Genomic DNA, 22,809 nt, shown 5'->3' with positions numbered 1-22,809 from the left:
ATGTATAAAAAAGTTACATATGCAGTATGAAAAAAGACTGTAAAGGAAGAAAACGTTTTACAAAGCTTGGAGGAGGGGATTAAGATTAAATTAAAATTAAAAACAGGGAGAAAAGAAATAAATGTCAGAACTACAATGCAATAAACCAAAACTTCCCAAACTAGAGGACAGAGGGGGGGGGAAACTTCCGGCTTTCCCAATAAAAGGAAAAAGCGGAAATGACGTCATCCTAGAAAAACCATGTAAAGCGGTTAGACAGGTAGAAACCCGGAAAACCAATGAGAAGGGGGGGGGGGAAGAAAAATCAAAGCCTCTAGCTATTGGTCAGGAGCTCTGATGACGTCAGGATTCCGTCCCAATGGAAGCCGAGAGCGGACTTTCCCAAAACCTCGCCCCCCCACCTCTTTCTCCACAAGCCTGTCAAACGGCGCGGGCCAATAGCCGGAGGGCAGCCCGCGGCGACGAACCAATCCGCACCTCTCGGGGGGAGGTGGGGAGGGAGAAAGGCGGAGAGAGGGAAAGCCCGCCCTCTTTTTAGCCTCCCACCAACGAGGCGGGAAGGGGGTCGGGCCGACGCGCGCGAGCGGGAGCCAATCGGGCCCCGGGGGCGGGGCGGGAGCATTCTAGCAGGTTCCAGAAGGCGGGGTGGGAAAAGGGAAAGGCGGGCGGAGGAAGGAGCCGGAAAGCCAGACGGGAAAAAGCCGAAGGAGAGGCGAGCGGAGGAACTGAGATTTCCCCGGCGCCATGGAGAAGGTGGGAGGGCTGGTGGGGGGGGGGAAGGGAAAGGGCTGGGGGGGTGTCAACCTGAGGGGGGAGGGAGGGAGGGCTGTGCCTTTTGCAAAGGATTCTGGGAAATGCACGTTGAAGGGGGGAGGGGGCTCGTCCCCAGGATCGGGGGGAGGGGGAGGCTCCATGGTTGTGCACCATGGGGGGAGGGAAAGGAGAGGAGCCCGCTGAGTGGGGGGGGGGGAGAAGCCTCGTGGGGAAGGAAGGAAGGGGGAGCTCGCAGTGCATCTTGGGAAGGGGACCGACAGTCTCTCCCCCCCCCCCACGTGCTGCCCTTGGATGGGGTGGGTTCCCATCATCCCCAGCCTGCGTGGCCCACCTGTCTCCTTCAAAGTAATGGCCTTACCCATCATCCCCTGCATGCATGGCTCGCCTGCTTCCTTCAAAGTAATGGCCTTACCCTTCATCCCCTGCCTGTATAACCGACTTTCTTCAAAGTAATTGCTATATCCATCATCCCCAGCCTGCATGGCCCACCTGCCTCCAAAGTAATGGCCTTACCCTTCGTCCCCTGCATGCATGGCTCGCCTGCTTCCTTCAAAGTAATGGCCTTACCCTTCGTCCCCTGCCTGTATAACCGACTTCCTTCAAAGCTATACCCATCATCCCCAGCCTGCATGGCCCACCTGCCTCCTTCAAAGTAATGGCCTTACCCATCATCCCCTGCATGCATGGCTCGCCTGCTTCCTTCAAAGTAATGGCCTTACCCTTCGTCCCCTGCCTGTATAACCGACTTCCTTCAAAGCTATACCCATCATCCCCAGCCTGCATGGCCCACCTGCCTCCTTCAAAGTAATGGCCTTACCCATGCATGCCTGCATGCATGGCTCGCCTGCTTCCTTCAAAGTAATGGCCTTACCCTTCATCCCCTGCCTGTATAACCGACTTTCTTCAAAGTAATTGCTATATCCATCATCCCCAGCCTGCATGGCCCACCTGCCTCCTTCAAAGTAATGGGCCTTACCCATCATCCCCTGCATGCATGGTTCGCCTGCTTCCTTCAATGTAATAGCCATACCCATCACCCCCAGCCTGCATGACTCACCCACCTCCTTCCAAATAATACCCTTACCCATCATCCCCAGCCTGCATGGCCCACCTGCCTCCTTCCAAATAATACCCTTTACCCCATCATCCCCAGCCTGCATGGCCCACTTGCCCCCCTTCACAGGAATGACCTTACCCACCATCCCCAGGCCACGTAGCTTCCCAGCTGTCCACACTAATGGGTGTTGAGAACTTATTAATCATTGTTATTAACACTACTAAATTGTGTTGATACAGAGAAGAATCACTTCTGAACCTTCTTAGGGATTTCTATGGCTTTTATCATGTCTGCTCTTAAGAGCTTGGCCACCACAATGTTGAGCTGAGGTCCAAGGGGAGCCAGCCATGCTTTTGTAGACCGGGCTACAGCTCCCATCATCCCCTGCCGGGCTATTCTCAGATTGGCTAGAGGAGGTGTCCTAGAACAGGTTTAGTTTTACCAGTGTGTTTACAGGTGATTTGCTTTATCATTGATGGGGCCTTTGACCTATGGATGTTACGGGTTTTGAATGAAGGCAAATTGTGTGTGTGTCTCTCTGTGTGTGAATTGATTCTGCTTTGGGGGGGGGGGGGATGTTTACTGCACTGACGGCATTTCAAAGTGGACAAATTTGCTCAGATTAATGGGAGTCCTTCTCTCTATTCTGGGAGCCTACCTTTCTTGTGGGCACTTTCCAATTTTTCAAGTCACTTTTAGGAACATACATGTATGTATATATATGGGACGTGGTGGCTCAATGGCTAAGACGCTGAGCTTGTCGATCAGAAAGGTCGGCGGTTCGAATCCCCAGCACCGTGTAATGGAGTGAGCTCCCATTCGTTGTCCCGGCTTCTGCCAACCTAGCAGTTCGAAAGCAGGTAAAAAATGCAAGTAGAAAAATAGGAGCCACCTTTGGTGGGGAGGAAACAGCGTTCCGTGCGCCTTTGGCGTTGAGTCATGCCGGCCACATGACCACAGAGACGTCTTCGGACAGCGCTGGCTCTTCGGCTTTGAAACGGAGATGAGCACCGCTCTCTAGATTCGGGAACAACTAGCACACATGTGCGAGGGGAACCTTTACCTTTATATATATAGGGATAATATTTATAATATTAGGGACATGGATTGCTTTTAGGCACACGGATCCCGTCCAAAGCAGTTTTCCGCCACATGTCACAGTTCCCACCTCGCTCCGCTGTTAGCAGGCCGCTCTTCCGATCTGCAGAGACAGCTTGTAGGAGGTGGTGCTGTTTGGGCACGAAGGTGCCTTTGCATGTGAACGCTGCCTCTCCAGCAAAGCACGGGAAGCCACTTGAACAGAACTTAGCGCAACCTCTCGGCTCTTTGAAGCTGTTTACGAAAAGAAGAGGGGCCAAGCCTAACTTTGCACGTCGCAGCATGTTCGGCATCGATGGAGGGAAGACCTCGCTGTCAAACTCTTCCTGGATCAGGGATAAGGATGTCTTCTTCAGCCATTTGGGAGGCCCGTGCGGCCTCTCACTGCTCTGGATTATTTTGGCAGGGCTGCTTCCGGAATGTGCAGAGACCTTTCCCCGACAGAAGTGTTGGGTTTGCACATCTGGCTTGGGTTTAACAGTGGCCTAAGTGAGGGGTCCTTGGCACGCTCTGAACTTGGTGGGTTTCTTGCAGACGATTGGTGACCCAGCTAGGGAACATCATCAGTGCTAGGAGTGGAGAGGAGGACTGTGGGGTCCTTGATATTCTCTGAGCTTGATTGTTTTCTTGCAGACGTTTCATGATCCAGCTAGGGAACCTCATCAGTGCTAGAAGGGAGTGGGGATGGTGGAATGGAGGAGGAGGAAGAGGAATGTAGAGTCCTTGATATTCTCTTGAGTGTTTTCTTGCAGGCGTTTCATGATCCAGCTTGGTAACCTCATCAGTGCTAGAAGGGAGTGTGACTTTCTCTGTTTATAGACAAGTGAATTGGATAGAAGAGAACATTCGTAGCTCAGGGTTGAAATGAGGGGTCCTGGGTGCTCTCTGAGCTGAGTTGTTTTCTTGCAGGCGTTTCATGACCCAGCCGGGTAATATCATCAGCTCTAGAAGGGAGTGGGGGTTTGCTCTCATTTTATATTCTAGTGGCTTGCCCTGCCAGTATTGGAGAAGAGTGGTCTTAAGAGGTTCTTTGCTTGGGCTGTTTGCCACCCCCAACACTTGATATTCCACTAGATTAGAATATAAAATGAGAAGAAACCCCACTCTACTAGCACTGATGACGTTGCCTAGCTGGGTCACGAAACGTTTGCAAGGAAAATAAGGAGCCCCTCATTTCAACCCTACAAATATTCCCCTTCAAATGGCATAAGTAACGCCACTCTCCCCTCGGCATCCCGGTTTGGGGTGCACTAAGCCAGCTGTGGTTTATTCGATAAACTCTTATTAAACCCCAACTCGGCATCGTGCGCGAACCAGGGAAGTTGAAAACAGCGGGTCGCTCTTTCTGCAGGGATTTCCCCCTATTGAATAACGTGTGTCTCTAAACGGGTAGACCTTTGGCCTCCTGCAAAAAAAACCTGTCTCCCTTTTGGGGGCTGAAGCTTGACTCAGAACTGTGCCCCCCCCTCCCCACTCTGACCTTTTGCCACTAATTAAAACTCTCCTGCCACTCATCATCCTAACGGCACTTGTAACCCAGGTGTGAAAATGAATGGAAGAAGCCAGTTGGCTTTTTTAAATCAAGGTGCCAGAAAACTGGAGCGAGCAGAAAAAGGAAAGGGGGGGGGACCAGAACAGACCTGTAATGTAAGGCAGCCCCAGGTGGGTGTGAGATTGTGTCAGGGTTTTACACCATAGCAACCTGGCCGGGCTCCAACTTCCATGGCTGAGCCTTTCGGCCTTTTTTTTCTCCCTGTATGTGTCTGTGTGTTCCTGCCTCCTTGCGCCATCCCAAACGGGCCGCCCGGGGTGGGTGGGGTGTGACGCTTGTATTGTCTTGCCCTCCTTCGCTTTTTGGGGATGAAAAAAAAATAAATAAACCCGTTTCCCCGCATAGCTCAAGCGCGGAGGTGAAACGGCACCCGGGATTGTTCCCGAAAAAGAGCCTCCGTGACATTTTGTCGCTGCTCAAAAAGGATGGTTATTCTTGGCCATCTGTAATTTCAGCTGCTGGTCCCGGGAGCGGTGACTCAGAGGAAGCTACCTCTGGATTGCCGTTTCCTCTGGGGAAGAGCGTGAGAATGTGATGGGGGGACCTTGTCCTCTGATTTAATGTCACGGTTGTTCCGGACACAGGTGAGAGCTGCAGATGCTCGCTTTAAGGTCCCTTGGTGTCCATGAACAGGGGATGGACGGGCACCCCTAGTTGGATACAGTTTGGCCCTTCTATCTCCCTGGCTTCTCTTCCTGGAGGGAAGAAATGAACGTGACTATTGCACATAGATACAGTGCTGTGGCCCGCCAGCAGAGGTAGCAGCAGAGTCGGAGACTGAGGAGGGTTGGGGAGGAAGATGGGCCAGTCCTGGAGTCTGGGGAAGCCTCTGATGAGGGCTCTGTGTCGGAGGCAGAGAGGGGGCCAGAGTTATCAGTTGCCGAGTCAGACATCAGGGAGGCAGAAGAACAGCTGGAGCCTGTTCCCAGTGTGCGCATGTGCAGAGCTGCCAGACGAAGGGAAGAGCTAAAGAACAGGGGTCGACTTGGGAGTAAGGCCACAGGTGGACGGTGAATGGCCCCTCCCAGAGGAAACAAAAGAGGAGCGAAAGGGGAGTGGAGTTTGCAGGAGACCATTCGCTTAATTGGTTTGTGACTCCTTGTCAAGTTCTGCAGATTTCAACCTGGCTCCTCTCCAAGCCAGATAAGGTCTGTGAGTGTAAATCCTCCCTTGAAAGACTTTGCTGGAGGTGAAGGAGCAGAATTCACAACAAATTAAGAAAAGGGGTTTTTGTGGGACAAGGAGTTGGCTTCAGGCTCTCGGGAAGCCTCGGACAGAGAACATACGGATACCGGAATGTGATTTTTCTTCCATTAACAGTAGTCCTTGACTTATGACCACAATTGAGCCTCACGTTTCTGTTGTTAAATGAGATGGTTTGGTGAATTTTGCCTCGTTTTACAGCTCTTCTTGCCACAGTTTTTAAGGGAGTCGCTGCAGTTGTTAAGATGGTTGCAAGGTTGTTAAGTGAGATTCAGATTGGCTTTTCCCGTAGACTTTGTTTGTCTCAACATGACTGTAACCGTTGTAAATATGAACCGGTTGCCAAGCGTCTGAATTTTGACCACGTGATGTTGCAACAGCCATAGGAGTGGTGTCCTGGCCTACAAGTGGAGCTCTCGCCTCACAATCCAGAGGCTGTGAGTTCGATCCTAGGTAGAGGCAGATATTTCTCCTGGCACGATGAAAATGTATCTGAACAAAACTCCGCACTGGCGACACGAAAGGCACCCGGCCAGTAAACACTCTGCTATCTCCATTCAGCTGCCCAGACTCCACCCCGCAAGGGATCATGGGGTCATTAAAAGAAGATGATGTTGCAATGGTCATAAGTGTGGGAAGTAGTCCTTTGCCAGTCCAGCAACTGGACTTCCCCCCCCCCACCCAGATTTAATGTCTCACTGCTCCTCTCTCTCTCTCTCTCTCCCTCTCCCTCTCTCTGTGTATGTGTGTGTGTGTATGTATGTCTCTGTGTCTCTCTGTCTGTTTCTCTTTCTCTCTGTGTGTGTGTCTCTTTGTCTGTCTGTTTCTCTCTCTCTTTCTGTGTGTCTCTGTCTGTCTCTCTCTCTGCGTGTCTCTCTGTTTCTCTTTCTCTCTGTGTGTCTCTGTGTCTCTCTCTCCCTCCCTCCCTCCCTCTCTCCCTCTCTCCCTCTCCAGGTGAACGAACTGAAGGAGAAAGGTAACAAGGCTCTCAGCTCCGGCAACACCGCCGAAGCCATCAAGCACTACACCGAGGCCATCAAATTGGACTCCGCCAACCATGTGCTCTTCAGCAACCGCTCTGCTGCCTATGCCAAAAAGGGGGAGTACCACAAGGCCCTCGAAGACGCTTGCAAGACCATAGAACTGAAGCCCGAATGGGGCAAGGTGAGAAAATATACTTCCAAAGCCTCTTCCCTTTCACCCCCCAAAAGGGAAAGTTAAAACAGTCACGGTGGGATGAATGGGGAAAGATGAAGGGAAAAACTGAGGAGAGATACTAAAGCAGCAGAATTAAAAAGGGAGGGAAAAGATGGGAAAGGAAAGAGATAGAAATGTTAAGATCAAGAAAAAGAAAAACTAGGTAAACGGGTGGAGAGAAGAGGAAAGAAGTGAAGTTCCTGAGAGACTAAGAGAAAATGGTTGAAAGGAGGAAAGAAAGAAAAGTATTTGCTAGTGGACTAGAATGAAATTTAGTAAATATAGCCAACAGTATATATTCAATATAATGTGGTGGAAATAGATTAATAGTATTACTTGTAGATAATTAAATGAAATGTTTGCTATATAAAATTAAATTTGAGGATATATAATTAATAGTAAAACAGAATAATAGATGGAAATGATACGTTAAATTTGATTGATTTAGAGAGGCAAATAATGATATTGTTTATATATTAAGAAGAAATTAAAATTAAGCGGAAGAATATGGAACGAAAATAAGATGACTGAAATGCAAAATGAAAACATGATGTAAAATGAACTATGCAGTCTTCCAATATCTCAGGGGCTGCCACAAAGAAGAGGGAGTCAAGCTATTCTCCAAGGCACCTGAGGGTAGAACAAGACGTAATGGGTGGAAACTAATCAAGGAGAGAAGCAACTTAAAACTAAGGAGAAATTTCCTGATAATGAGAACAATTAATCACTGGGGAAATTGCCTCCAGAAGTTGTGAATGCTCCAACACTGAGTCAAAAGAAAAGACCCTGTCTTATTTTCGGGGTTTAATTAAGATATAAGGGAATTACAGTAACACTGTTAATTGTGTATAATTAAGTTAAAGGTTCTCTGTGTTAAAGCTGTATGTTGCTTATAGTAAAATAGACCCAACAGAGATGAATTATGAAATGATAATTTGGTTTAACTTTGAAGGGGCCATCTTGATATTGCTTATGTACTAAGAAGAAAATAAGTTTTATAGGGGAATGAATGTGGCTGAAATTGGAAACAGAACTATGATTTAAAATGGATTATGTATACGAGAGGATGTATAAGAAAAGACTCGGACAACACTTTCTTTATAAAATGTCTAATAAAAAATAAAATCCTTGGAGGAGAGAAAAGAAAAAAGAAAAGAAGATGCTCTCTTATTTTCGGGGAAACACGATAGACTGGGGCAAAAGTCGCTTCATTGTCTCGCTTAGCAACAAAAAAACATTGGACTTGATAGAAGTCGTAAGTCGAGGATTACCTGTACTTACAACCCAGGTCTGAAGTTCTGACACACACACACAGTCTTTTGGTCACACAACTGCGCTTAAGAGTAGTCCCATTTGCAGAGGGAAAGAAGAAAGAGGGGTAGAGAGGGTGGGAGAGAGGATCGGAGGGAGGCTGAGATGGAAGGGAGGGAGTGTATTGGGAGAGAGGAGTGATAGGAGCCAAGGTGGCGCAGTGGTTAAATGCAGCACTGCAGGCTACTGCTAGATCAGCAGTTCAGCGGTTCAAATCTCACCGGCTCAGGGTTGACTCAGCCTTCCATCCTTCCGAGGTGGGTAAAATGAGGACCCAGATTGTTGGAGGCAATATGCTGACTCTCTGTAAACCGCTTAGAGAGGGCTGAAAGCCCTATGAAGCGGTATATAAGTCTACTGCTATTGCTATTGCTAGAGGGGGAGGGGAAGTAGGGTAGAGGGGAATGTTGGAGGGGAGAAAGGAAAGTTGGAGGGGGGTGAAAGAAAAGGTGTATGGAGGGTCGAAGAGGTACATTGGGTTTGTATTTTGGGGGGTATTGTTAACAAGGATGGCTGTGTTTATTGCTCAATGTTATATGGCCCCGGTTATGCACAGTATATATGTGACTGTATGAAATGAAAATGAAAATAAAACATATTTGAAACAAGAATAGTCCCATTTGCAATGCAATGTTTGCTGCCAAGCGGCATTTCTGACACTAGCCAAAAGGAAAAAAAATGCTTAACGTTTGCAAGACAGCTGTGGATTTGTTTAATGATCGGGGGGGGACGGGACGCTGGTGGAGGGCGTCGCCTGCCTCTGATGCGTTGTCGTTGCTCTTTGCAGGGTTACTCCCGGAAAGCAGCTGCCTTGGAATTCCTGAACCGTTTTGAGGAAGCGAAGAAGACGTACGCGGAAGGGCTGAAACACGAGCCGGGTAACGCCCAGCTGAAGGAAGGCCTGCAAAATATGGAATCCAGGCTGGCAGGTGAGGGGAAGGGGAGGAGGGTCCTCCCCCTGACTTGGAGAGTCTTACGTTTCCCTTGCAGCAATCCGGAATAGATAGCGCCTGTCTCTTTTGAAAAGCAGGCCAAGCCAAGGGCCATGCAACCTTTCCATGAAGAAGGAGGGGGGGGGTTGTACACATTATTGATCCCCCAAACTCACTGGGGTCCATGTAAAGGATTGAATGAAAAAACAAGACATGGGGGAGATAGTCATGGTTGGTGCGGTGGCCTAGAGGTGGCGCTCTCGCCTCACAATCAGGAGCCTATGAGTTTGATCCTAGGTAGAGGCAGATATTTCTCTCTGGGCACGATGAGAATGTCTCTGCTGAACAAAACTCCGCCCTGGCAACAGGAGTGGCATCCGGCCAGTAAAACACTCGGCTCCGTTCAGTTGCCCCGACTCCACCCCCACAAGGGATTATGGGATCGTTAAATGATAATGATGATGTAGATAGTTATGGAAAGATCCGGTACGTGGAAGTGCTCGACTTACGACCACAAGTGAGCCCAAAATTTCTGTGAAGTTGTAAGTGTGAGCTTCGCCCCATTTTACGACCTTTCCTACCACCGTTTAGCAATAGCAATAGCAGTAGACTTATATACCGCTTCATAGGGCTTTCAGCCCTCTCTAAGCGGTTTACAGAGAGTCAGCATATTGCCCCCAACAATCCGGGTCCTCATTTTACCCACCTCGGAAGGATGGAAGGCTGAGTCAACCCTGAGCCGGTGAGATTTGAACCGCTGAACTGCTGAACTGCTGATCTACCAGTAGCCTGCAGTGCTGCATTTAACCACTGCGCCACCTCGGCTCATTGTCCCGTTGTTAAGGGAATTGCTGCAGTCGTTTGGTTAGTAACATGGTCATTAAGCGAACCTGGCTTCTTACCGACTTCGCCTGTCAGAAGGCGGCAGAAAGGGATGGCGTGATCCCAGGACACTGCAACGGTCGTAAATACGAGTCGGTTGCCAAGCGTCTGAATTTTGACCACGTGGCCGTGTTGCATTTGGTTGTGAGTGTGGTCGTAAGTCACTTTCGGGGCGGTTGTAACTTTGTTACAGTAAACAAACTTTTGTAACTCGAGGACGATCTGCAACACGGTTGCTAAGTGTTGACTTTGCTAGTCAGGCGGTCGCCAAAGGGGATCCCACGACCCCAGGACATCAACCGCTAGCCCCCTCCAGCAACCCAATCAGAGAAGGAGGAGGCGGCGTGGGAGTCAGAGTCAGCATCAGGGCAACCTGGGAGCTCCGAGGGGGAAGAGGGAATGGATCTGGCAGAGAGAGAGACAGAGGCAGAGCCTGGGCTGTCTGTCAGCCCTCAGATGGAGAGTCCACAGCTCCCAGGTCTGGATGTGGCTGATGAGGAAGAGGAGGAATGGCTAGGTCCAGTGCCTGACACACGGATGCACAGAAGGCAGAGGAGAGGAGAGCAGTGGAAATCTATGGGCCGGTCCTCGGGACGGAAGAGCCACCGCTGCTAGCGAAGCCCTACCCTATCTCTGGGGATAAAAGGCAGGGGGCAGAGATAAATAGATGTGGCAGAGAAGAGGAGAGCAGTGGAAATCTATGGGCCGGTCCTTTGGACGGAAGAGCCACTGCTGCTAGCGAATCCCCACCCTAGCTCGGGGGATAAAAGGCAGGGGGCAGAGATAAATAGATATGGCAGAGGAGAGGAGAGCAGTGGAAATCTATGGGCCGGTCCTCGGGACGGAAGAGCCACTGCTCTTTTGAGGGTTTCTTGTGCTTGGGGAGCTGAGTCAGAACAATAGGAGTCAGATGGGTGAGAAGTTAAAGCTGAAAATGGCAGGAGTTTTGCAGCCCCCCCCAAAGGAAATCCCCTTAAGACCCTGACTCCTCTCTCTCTTTCTCTCTTCTCCCCGCCCCCTGTCCTCTTCCAGAACGGAATCTCATGAATCCTTTCAACATGCCCAACCTCTACCAGAAGCTGGAGAGTGATCCCCGCACCAGAAATCTCCTCAGCGATCCGAGTTACAGAGAGCTGATTGAGCAACTCCGCAACAAACCGTCGGAGCTGGGAGCGTGAGTGTCCTCGATGGGTATTGCAGAAGGGGGGGGGGGCTGATCCCTCCCAGTCAAGGTTGTACCCTTCCTCGACCAGAGCCAGAGTCTCCTAGCTCAGGAATCCATTGTGGCCCGCCAGAGGCCAGTGGAGCTGGCAGCAGATTCAGAGAGTGAGGAGGGTTGGGGAGGAGCCTGGGCCAGTCCTGGAGTCTGGGGAAGGCTCTGATGAGGGCTCTGTGTCGGAGGCAGAGAGGGGGCCAGGGCCGTATCCCAGTTATCAGCTGCCTTCAGAGTCAGGCATCAGTGAGGCAGAAGAACAGCTGGAGCCTGTTCCCAGTGTGCGCACGTGCAGAGTGGCCAGACACGAAGGGAACAGCTAAAGAACAGGGGTCGACTTGGGAGTAAGGCCACAGGAGGACGGTGAATGGGGAGTGGAGTTAAACCTTAGCTTCCTGCACTGGGTCAACCTACCAAGGGGGGTGTATCTGAGGTGCTCAGGCTGGGCTTCTCACCTGCTTGCCTCCCTGCTCTGTGACAGAAAACTGAAGGACCCCCGGGTGATGACGACACTTGGGGTGCTGCTCGGAGTCGACTTAGCCAGCGCTGACGATGACGACGAAGCCATGTCTCCCCCGCCTCCTCCACCCCCTAAGAAAGAGCCCAAGGCAGAACCCATGGAGGAAGACTTGCCAGAAAACAAGAAGCAGGTATTATACTCTGGCAATTTGGAAAGTTTGAAAATTAGAGGGAGGAAAGAAGGAAGCAACGAGGAAAACTAGAGAGAAAGGGAAGAGAAAGGAAAGGGAGGGAAGGGCAGAAGGACGAAATTTAGTGAGGAAAGGAAGGGAAGAAAATTAGAGGAAGGAAGGAAGGAAAATTAGGAAGGCAAGGAAAAAGAAATCAAAGGAAAGAGAAATGAAAGGAAGGGAAGAAAATCAGAGGAAGGAAGGAAGGAAACGAAAATTAGGAAGGGAAGGAAAAAAGAAATGAAAGGAAAGAAATGAAAGGAAGGGAAGGAAATTGGAGGGAGTAAGGAAGGAAACAGCGAGGAAAATTAGGGAGGGAAGAAGAAATCAAAGGAAAGAAATGAATGGAAGGGAAGGAAGAAAATTAGAGGGAGGAAGAAGACAACGAGGAATATTAGGAAGGAAAGGGAAGAGAAGAAATGAAAGGGAAGATAAATGAAAGGAAGGGAAGGAAATTGGAGGAAGGGAGAGGAAGGAAAAGAAAATTAGAGGGAGGAAAGAGTGAAGCAACGAGGAAAATTAGAGAGGAAGGGAAGGAAAGAGAAGAAAGGAAAGAAATGAAGGGAGGGAGGGAAGGGGAAAAGGGAGAAAATTAGAGAGGAAAGGAAAAGAAAATGGAAGGAAGGAAGGAAACAATTCAGAAAATTAGGAAGAGGAGAAGAAATCAAAGGAAAGAGAAATGAAAGGAAGGAAAGGAAGAAAATTAGGGGAAGGAAGGAAGCAACGAGGAAAATTAGGAAGGGAAGAAATGAAAGAAGATAAATGAAAGGGAAGGAAGAAAATTAGAGGAAGGGAGAGGAAGGAAAAGAAAATTAGAGGGAGGAAAGAACGAAGCAACGAGGAAAATTAGAGAGGAAGGAAAGGGAAGAAAGGAAAGAAATGGAGGGAGGGAGGGAAGGGGAAAAGGGAGAAAATTAGAGAGGAAAGGAAAAGAAAATGGAAGGAAGGAAGGAAACAATTCAGAAAATTAGGAAGAGGAGAAGAAATCAAAAGAAAGGAATGAAAGGAAGAAAATTGAAGGAAGGAAGCAACGAGGAATATTAGGAAGGAAAGGGAAGAGAAGAAATGAAAGGGAAGATAAATGAAAGGAAGGGAAGAAAATTAGAGGAAGGGAGAGGAAGGAAAAGAAAATTAGAGGGAGCAAAGAACGAAGCAACGAGGAAAATTAGAGAGGAAGGGAAGGAAAGAGAAAAAAGGAAAGAAATGGAGGGAGGGAAGGGGAAAAGGGAGAAAATTAGAGAGGAAAGGAAAAGAAAATGGAAGGAAGGAAGGAAACAATTCAGAAAATTAGGAAGAGGAGAAGAAATCAAAAGAAAGGAATGAAAGGAAGAAAATTGAAGGAAGGAAGCAACGAGGAAAATTAGGAAAGGAAGGAAAGAGAAGAAATGAAAGGAAGGGAAGAAGGAAGAAAATTAGAGGAAGGAAGGCAGGAAGGAAGCAACGAGGAAAATTAGAGAGGAAGGGAAGGAAAAAGAAGAGATGAAAGGAAGGGAAGAAGGAAGAAAATTAGAGGAAGGAAGGAAGGAAGGAAGCAACGAGGAAAATTAGAGAGGAAGGGAAGGAAAGAGAAAAAAGGAAAGAAATGGAGGGAGGGAGGGAAGGGGAAAAGGGAGAAAATTAGAGAGGAAAGGAAAAGAAAATGGAAGGAAACAATTCAGAAAATTAGGAAGAGGAGAAGAAATCAAAGGAAAGGAATGAAAGGAAGAAAATTGAAGGAAGGAAGCAACGAGGAAAATTAGGAAGGGAAGGAAAGAGAAGAAATGAAAGGAAGGGAAGAAGGAAGAAAATTAGAGGAAGGAAGGAAGCAATGAGGAAAATTAGAGAGATTCTTAAACAGTGGGTGGCCAGCAGGGAAAGCTGACAAATCCTTACTGGGCCCAACAGTTTGTGTTGGATTGGCTGCCAAGCCAGCCTTAAAAGTCTCCCTAATCAAGGTGGATCTGCTGATTTTCAGGCCCTGAAGGAGAAGGAATTGGGGAACGAGGCCTATAAGAAGAAAGACTTCGAGAAAGCCCTGGAACATTACAACAAAGCAAAAGATTTGGATCCCACCAATATGACTTACATTACTAATCAAGCAGGTGAGATGGGCGGAAGAGGGGTGGGGGTGGGGGACAAGCCTGCAGGCTTAAAAAGAGACCCTTCTAGCACTGGTGATGTTCCCTAGTTGGGTCTTGAAATGTCTTCAAGGAAACAACTCCATTCCGAGGGCTCCACAGTTCCTGAGCTACAAATATTTCCTTCCGTGGGTTCAAAACAGCACAACGGGGTGGGGGGGAAAGTTAGAGAATTCTTCTCTGTCCCTTTACAAAATGAAACCGTTTCCGTAACCCACGTTTTAAACTGTTGAAAACCTAGGAAAGCGGGGAGTGCTGAGCCCCGGAATTTATTAAAATAGAACCATCTGGGCTTGGCTTGTTTCTAGGTAGGTCTATTTGTTTGCAGGCTCGGTGGCTAAGACACTGAGCTTGTCGATCGGAGAATCACAAACCAACTAACGGTCTCCTGCAAACTCCACTCCCCTGTCGCTCCTCTTTTATTTCCCCTGGGAGGCACCGTTCATTGTCCCCCTGTGGCCTTCCTCCCAAGTAGACCTCTGTTCTTTAGCTGTGCCCTTCATGTCTGGCAAGTCTGTGCATGTGCAAACTGGGAACAGGCTCCAGCTGTTCTTCTGCCTCACTGATGTCTGACTCTGAAGGCAGCTGATATCTGGCATATGGCTCTGTCCCCCTCTCTTCCTCGGACACACAGCCCTCCTCAGAGCCTTCCCAGAGTCCAGGACTGGCCCAGGTTCCTCCCCAACCCTCCTCACTGCCCGAATCTACTGCCAACTTCACTGGCTGCTGGCGGGCCACGACAAAGCCCATCAGCCTCATCCAGCTAGCGGAGAGAGGACAACACTTTTGTTTACCAACTGGGTGGGGAAGGCACCTGTAGTTCTCACACCTGTCTGTGTGTGTGTGTCTGTGTGCGTGTGATTCTCCCTTGGTTTTCAGCGGTGCATTTTGAAAAAGCGGAGTACAACCAATGCCGAGAACTGTGTGAACAAGCCATCGAGTTGGGGCGTGAGAACCGGGAAGATTATCGACAAATTGCCAAGTAGGTGGCCCAACATTCCTGGGATGGTTTCCTCGGGAGGGATCAGAGTTTGAGTTTTGTTCTTTTTCAGCTGCCTCTCCGATGTTTCGATGTTTGTCAACCTTTGTTAAGAAACCCTCTTAGTTGGATTTGCACCAGAATTGGCTTACTTCCCATTTTGGGATGAAAAAGATATACGGGCTTTGAAAATTTACATCACAACCTGCCTCGATTTACGACAAGATTGAGCCCAGGATTACAGTCATAAGTCGTGCCAGTCATTAAATCGGTGAACCCCAGCTCACTTTGGGGCCTTTTTTCCCTTTTGCGGCAGTTGTTAAGCGAGTAACTTTTTTTCAGTGGTTCTCAATTGAACGTCATTAAGCAAATCCATTGCAGTGTTTTGTTGTTGTTGTTGTTGTTTTGGCCTAAACTGGAAATAAAAGGGACGCAGGGGCCCGGTGGCTAAGATGCTGAGCTTGTCGATCAAAAAGGTCGGCAGTTTGGCGGTTCGAATCCCTAGCGCCGCATAACGGAGTGAGCTCCCGTGACTTGTCCCAGCTTCTGCCAACCTAGCGGTTCGAAAGCATGTAATGGAATTGGCCATCCATGAGGCTGCCTTCCTGTCCCTCAGCGGATCGGCCAGGCATTATTCGCTTGCCCGAGGACTTTCTCCACACTCGGTCCTCGATAGCTGCATGGTGACAGTTGTTGTTGTTGTGATTGTCGTTGCGTCTAGAGCTTACGCCCGAATTGGGAACTCCTACTTCAAGGAAGAAAAGTACAAGGAAGCCATTCAGTTTTTCAACAAGTCCCTGGCTGAACACCGGATTCCGGAAGTGCTAAAGAAGTGTCAGCAGGCAAGCAGCTCCCGAGAGTTTTGGTGGAAAGGGGGGGGGTTTCTTTTCTCCACAATAACAACGACCCCATGGAGTGGGTTGGACTGAGAGAGGAAATGTTCCAGAATGTGCCGAAGTTAGAACTAGAACTCAACGTCTCCTGGGGATTGGCCCAAAGTCCCCCAGCCATCTTTATGCCTAAGGTGGGACTAGAACTCCCTGTCTCCTCGCCCTAAGTCACTTAGCCATTTTTTCATGCCTAAGGAGAGACTAGAACTCACTGTCTCCTGGTGATTGGCCCTAAATCACCCCGCTGTCTTTCATGTCTAAGATGGGACTAGAACTCCCTTCTCCTCGCCCTAAGTCACCTAGCCATCTTTAATGCCTAAGGGGAGACTAGAACTCACCGTCTCCTGGTGATTGGCCCTGAATCACCCAGCCATCTTTATGTCTAAGGTGGGACTAGAACTCACGGTCTCCTGATGATTGGTTCAAAGTCACCCAGCCATCTTTCATGTCTAAGATGGGACTAGAACTCCCCGTCTCCTAGCCCTAAGTCACCTAGCCATCTTTTCATGCCTAAGACAAGACTAGAACTCACCGTCCAGTTGCTCCTTCATACCGGAGCTTCTCCCTGGGTGGATAACGTTTAAACTTCCTTTCTTCCCAGGCTGAGAAGATCTTAAAAGAACAAGAAAGAGAGGCCTACATCAATCCTGAGCTGGCTTTGGAAGAGAAGAACAAGGGCAACGAATGTTTCCAGAAAGGTGAACGGGTTTTGCACTTGGGTTTGGTGGTGGTTTGCATGGCGCGTCAGGGTAAAAACCTTACTGGACTTCCGTCCATGTCTCCCCACTGGAGGAACAGCGCTTCCCACACTGGCCCCCTTAGGCTGGGTGTTTCTCAAGCACAGCAACCTCTGGGGAATTCTGGGAGTTGAAGTCCAACTGCTTCAAAGTTGCTAACGCTGCATTCGGCCATGTGCTTCCTTGCCAGCAGCTTAAAACTGCTGTGGGACATGGTGGCTCAGTGGCTAAAACGCTGAGTTTGTTGATCAGAAAGGTCAGCATTTGGCGGTTCGAATCCCGAGCACCGCGTAACGGAGCGAGCTCCCATTCCTTGTCCCAGCTTCGGCCCACCTAGCAGTTCGAAAGCAGGTTAAAAATGCGAGTAGAAAAATAGGGACCACCTTTGGTGGGAAGGGAACAGCGTTCCGTGCGCCTTCAGCGTTGAGTCATGCTGGCCACATGACCACGGAGACGTCTTCAGACACCGCTGGCTCTTTGGCTTTGAAACGGAGATGAGCAATGCCCCCTAGAGTCAGGAACGGCTCGCACAGATATGCAAGGGGAACCTTTACCTTTATACTTACCACACTGAGCAGATGCCGTTTCTAACAGTGGAGTGATGTGATTCATTGCTGGAGAAAAAAACACAGCTGAATTAATGCTGAAAAGATCAGTTCTTTTCTCCAATCCGCTTCCTTCAGGAAGCCTGCAGGCGCAGTCAGAAAATCCCAAAATTATTTTTTGTCCCCGGCACTCCTTATTCAGAGATATACTGCCTTGGAATCGGGAGGCTCCGTCCGCCTCGTGACGGTCTTTTTCTCCCCCAGGGGATTACCCGCAGGCCATGAAGCACTACACGGAAGCGATCAAACGCAACCCCAGCGATGCCAAACTGTACAGCAACAGAGCAGCCTGCTACACCAAGCTCTTGGAGTTCCAGTTAGCGGTTAAGGTGAGCATCGCCCCTTGTCGATAAGCCGTAATGGTTTCTTTTGAAATCAGCACGCCAAGAAGACTCAGGGGATGTAGAATGTAGAATAGAATACAGCTGGAAGGGACCTTGGAGGCCTTCTAGTCCAGCCCCCTGCTCAAGCAGGAGACCCTCTACCTTTTCAGTCCAATCTCTTAAAAAACACCACTGTTGGAGAAGGAGGGAGGGAGGAAGGAAGGAAGGAAGGAAGGATAGCAAGATAACAGAGTTGGAAGGGACCTTGGAGGTCTTCTAGTCCAACCCCCTGCTCAAGCAGGAGACCCTCTACCTTTTCAGTCCAATCTCTTAAAAAAAACACCACTGTTGGGGAAGGGAAGGGAAGGAAGGAAGGAAGGAAAGATAGCAAGATAACAGAGTTGGAAGAGACCTTGGAGGTCTTCTAGTCCAACGCCCTGCTCAAGCAGGAGACCCTCCACCATTTCAGTCCAATGTCTTAAAAAAACACCACTGTTGGAGAAAGGAAGGGAAGGAAGGAAGGAAGGATAGTAAGATAACGGAAGGGACCTTGGAGGTGTTCTAGTCCAGCCCCCTGCTCGAGCAGGAGAACCTATACCATTCCAGACAGGTGGCTGTCCAGTCTCTTCTTAAAAATCTCCAATGATGGAGCACCCACACTTCTGGAGGCAAGCCGTTCCACTGGTTAATTGTCCTCCCTGTTAGGAAGTTCGCTGGTTGTGAGCACACGGGCGTTGGGACTCATACTGACCTTCGGTTGATTGCCGCAGGGCGCTCCGGTGAGAGTACAGCAGGCGAAGCGTGGAACCGGTCAAGACGAGGCAGCAGCTGTTCCTGGTTGCCATTTTGGCCTCTGTGACTCATGTTTCCAGCCTCCCATTACGCTCCGTTTGAGACCCGTTCAAGGCTGCGGGGATCGCCAAAGCGCATCGGCGCCAATCGGCACCCGAAAGCACGACGCACAGAGGCCAAAACCGGGGCATGTGAAGGGTGAGAGGGAGGCGGCTACATTCGGTGTATAAGACGCACCCAAATTTTCACCCTCTCTTTTCACCATGTCTTATACTCTGAAAAATACGGTAGTCAAAACGGGCTCTTCTCAAGATTGGGCTAGCGAGGTCGAATGAGGAAAATTAGCGAATGGCTGAACCAAGAGGAAGGAAAAAGTGTTTTATTTCTGAGAAAAGTGACCTTAAAATGCTTTCTTCGTTCCGCAGGACTGCGAAGAATGCATCCGTTTAGAACCCGCGTTCAGTAAGTAGATGGATTTGAACCTCTCCACACTCTGGGTATCTGTGGGGGGGGGGGCGGCTGGGGAATTCTGGGAGTTGAAGTCCACCCATCTTCAATGCCCGTCCCGCTTTCCGAAGCTGATGGGACTTCCTCGCTTTTGCAGTCAAAGGTTACACGCGCAAAGCGGCGGCTTTGGAAGCCATGAAGGATTACACCAAAGCGATGGACGTTTATCAGAAGGCGCTGGAGCTGGACTCAAATTGCAAGGTGAGGACTCGGCCAGGCACACCTGTTCTGACCCAGCTGTTCACCACAAACCTCCTTGGCGGGAACTGAAAAGATTCCTTTAGGAATGCCAGCAGCCCCGGCATTCTCTCTCGCCGCAGGCTAAGAAGTCCATCCGGCAGGGAGATGAATAGTTCTCTGCCACACCTGTTCATCTCCGCCCCCTGCCTTTTATCCCCAGAGCTCGGGTGGGGCTTCGCTAGCAGCAGTGACTCTTCCATCCCAAGGACCAGCCCATAGATTTCCACTGCTCTCCTCTCCTCTGCCACATCTATTCATCTCCGCCCCCTGCCTTTTATCCCCAGAGCTAGGGTGGGGCTTCGCTAGCAGCGGTGGCTCTTCCATCCCAAGGACCAGCCCATAGATTTCCACTGCTCTCCTCTCCTCTGCCACATCTATTCATCTCCGCCCCCTGCCTTTTATCCCCAGAGCTAGGGTGGGGCTTCGCTAGCAGCGGTGGCTCTTCCATCCCAAGGACCAGCCCATAGATTTCCACTGCTCTCCTCTCCACTGCCTTCTGCACATCCGCATATCGGGCACTGGACCCAGCCGTTCCTCCTCTTCCTCATCAGCCACCTCCAGACCCTGGGGGCTGTTGATTCTCCGTCTTAGGGCTGACGGACGGCCCAGGCTCCTCCTCCTGTCTCTCTCTCTGCCAGCTCCATTCCCTCTTCCCCGTCGGAGCTCCCAGGTTGCCTAGATGCTGACCCTGACTCCCACGCCGTCTCCCCCTCCTCCTCTAGTTCGGCTGCTGGAGGGGGCTGGTGGCCGAGAGGCCACGACAACTCCCCTGGCAGGGAGGAGAAGTGCAAAGGTTGCAGGGCAAGGGGTGGCCTGTTTGCCCTCTGTGGTCCCAAAGGATAAGCATTTACAGGTAGTCCTTGACGTACAACAGTTCATTTAGTGACTTCAAAGTTACAACAGTACTGGAAAAAGTGACTAGGACTGTTTTCGCACTTAACAACCATTACAACATCCCCGTGAGCAAAATTTGGACGCTTGGCAACTGACTTGTATTTATGGTGGTTGTAGTGTCCCTGAGGGGTGTGTGTGTGTGTGTGTGTGAGAGAGAGAGAGAGAGAGAGAGAGAAAGAGGTGATCCGGTTTTGCGACCATCTGACAAAGTCGATGGGGAAGGCCGAATTTGCTTAACAACAGTTTCTAATTTCAACAAGGGTTACTAATTTTTAACAACCGCCGTGGTTCACCGAACCAACTGGAACGAGAAAGGTCGTTAAACAGGGTTGTAACAAATGTCTCGCGTAAGCCACGGAAACATTGTGGTCGATAGTCGAGGATTACTTGTATGTGCCTCAACACACCGAAACTACTGGAAGAAATGATAATTAAAGGCCATTAATTAGGGAAAGTTATGTTCCAGAATGTTCCAACGAGCGTTGTACAACGATTGTCCTCTAAAAAGAATTTTTTTTCTCCCGGGTGCAACACCACAGGAGGCTGCCGAAGGTTACCAGCGCTGCCTGATGTCCCAGTACAATCGCAACGACAACCCCGAGGACGTGAAGCGCCGGGCCATGGCCGACCCCGAGGTGCAGCAGATCATGAGTGATCCAGCCATGCGGCTGATCTTGGAACAGATGCAGAAAGATCCACAGGCGCTAAGCGAGTGAGTCAGGGCTGGGGAAATGCGTAAGAGATAAAGCTAGATGATCTTGAGACTTGGTCATCACCCCGTTGTTCGCTAAGGGGTGTAGCTAGAGTGGGGTTGGGCAGTTCATTTTGGCCACTGTTGGAGAGGACCGAGCCAATAGGGCTGGGAAGGTGCGTATATTTTTTTTTAGTTGTTTAATGACCCCATAATCCCTTGCGGGGGTGGAGTCTGGGCAGTTGAATGGAGTTGAGTATTTACTGGCCGGATGCTGTCCCTGTCACCAGAACAGAGTTTTGTTTTGTTTTGTTTTGTTTTGTTTTTAAAACAAACAAAAACATACATAAAATATTTAACTGTATGTGTATTTGTGTGTGTGTGTGTGTGTGTGTGTGTGTGTGAAACGAACTCCTGAAACAAACAAAACGAAGGAATTGTTTCCTGCAAAAGCCCACTCCCCATTTGCTCCTCTTTTTATGTCCTATGGGAGCGGTCCTTCACCGTCCACCTGTGGCTTTACTCCCAAGTCGACCCTGACTTCCCAGCTGTTCTTTTAATCTGGCAGCTGTACGCATGCGTACACTGGGAACAGGCTCCAGCTGTTCCTCTGCCTCACTGTTGTCTGACTCTGAAGGCAGCTGATAACTGTTGGACGGCCCTGGCCCCCTCTCTGCCTCCGACACAGAGCCCTCCTCCGAGCCTTCCCCAGACTCCAGGACTGGCCCAGGTTCCTCCCCAACCTCCTCACTGGGCCACAACAGTGCTAAATGTTGACCAAGCATGGGGGGGAAAATATTTTTAGGGATCTTCCTGACCGCATTCCCTCTCTTTCTCCTTTTCCCCCCCGCAGACACTTGAAAAACCCTGTCATTGCTCAGAAGATCCAGAAGCTCATGGATGTTGGCTTGATCGCCATCCGGTGATGATACTGACCCATCCTTCACAAAGAAATGCCCCCGGTTGAAGAAAAAAAAAAAAGGCAGCCTTGATGGGACTTCCTCCATGAAATGGGTCCAGCCTCCTTGGCAGAAGGCAGAGACTCACACATTTTGAGACACACACCTCGGCCTCTTGCACATATCCGTGCTTGTAACCAACCATCCACCCTATTTCGGCACCGGGAAAAAAAACAACGGCCTTTCTCCATCGTCTCCCGGCCTGTTACTCTGTCTCGGTTATTACACCCCTTGTTGTGAGCTGCCATTTTTTTTCTTTTTTGGGGTAAGGGGGGGGGTTCCCCCCTCTTCTTCCACCCCACCCTTGCAGTTTTCAATTCTCTCGGCCAGCAACTGTGGCCCCCGGCGAGCCTCGTCGCTTGTTTCTCCGTTTTTTTTTCGTTCGGCCGTGAGGCTGCGGTTTACTTTGGTCTCCAGCACATCCAATAAAAAAGCAGAAAGGAGCAAAATTAGGGTCTTTCCGAGTCTCCTCTTTTCAGCGAAAGTTTCCTCCCTTCCGTTCGGCAGACGAATGAACAGATCAGGCCGGTTTGTTACATGTAGTCCTCAGCTTAAAACGACCGAAATTCCCATCGCTAAGCGAAGCCATTGAGTTTTTGCCCCGTTTTACCGCCTTTCCTGCTGCGATCGTTTCAATGAATCACCCGGGTTGTTAAACGAATCCATCTTCCCCATGCGAGTCTGCTTGGCGCAGAAGGTCGCAAAAGGGAATCACATGAACCCCCCCCCCCAGGGCGCTGCAACCGTCATAAATATGAGTTGCTAAGCGTCTAGATTTTGATTGCGTGAACCACGGTCGTGACTCTGAAAAACGGCCATGGGTCACTCTTTTTCCATGCCGTCGTAACTTCGAACGGTTACTAAACAAGTTGTTGTAACTTGAAGACTCTACCTGAATAGCATCTTGAGAAAGGAAAACTATTGGGTGGGGGTCTAAAGGATTAAAATCCCACTGAGGTGGGCTGAAAAATCGGCACATTCAGAAAAAAGTTGCGGGGATGAGAAGTGGATCAGAGGGATTCAGCCAGTTTAGACCGGTTCGCCTGAACAGTGAGTGGAAATCGCGGGTTGGACCGCCCACCTGCCCAGGCTCTGTTGTCCTATTTGGGGACATTTTTGTGGCCAGGCGCATATGTGTACGCCGCATGTGTGAGCAAAGCGCATTTC

At 49.7% G+C, this 22,809-nt stretch overlaps 1 protein-coding gene across 1 annotated transcript; it reads left to right on the top strand.

Moving 5' to 3' along the window:
- Positions 1 to 597: 597 nt before the first annotated feature.
- Positions 598 to 22,091, top strand: STIP1 (stress induced phosphoprotein 1). Its single transcript, XM_087705227.1, has 14 exons — positions 598 to 753; positions 6,639 to 6,848; positions 8,980 to 9,121; positions 11,039 to 11,180; positions 11,701 to 11,869; positions 13,863 to 13,989; positions 14,905 to 15,007; positions 15,726 to 15,846; positions 16,496 to 16,592; positions 17,441 to 17,565; positions 18,777 to 18,813; positions 18,956 to 19,059; positions 20,532 to 20,704; positions 21,537 to 22,091. The coding sequence occupies exons 1-14, from the start codon at positions 745 to 747 to the stop codon at positions 21,607 to 21,609; spliced, it is 1,632 nt and encodes a 543-aa protein (XP_087561353.1). The 5' UTR covers positions 598 to 744; the 3' UTR covers positions 21,610 to 22,091.
- Positions 22,092 to 22,809: the final 718 nt, after the last annotated feature.

This window comes from Thamnophis sirtalis, unplaced genomic scaffold (assembly GCF_051295495.1).
Source record: "Thamnophis sirtalis isolate CommonGarterSnake01/CBP01778 unplaced genomic scaffold, rThaSir2_p1.2 scaffold_2, whole genome shotgun sequence".
NCBI classification, from domain to species: Eukaryota; Metazoa; Chordata; class Lepidosauria; order Squamata; family Natricidae; genus Thamnophis; species Thamnophis sirtalis.
This window is presented reverse-complemented; position numbering and strand designations above follow the sequence as displayed.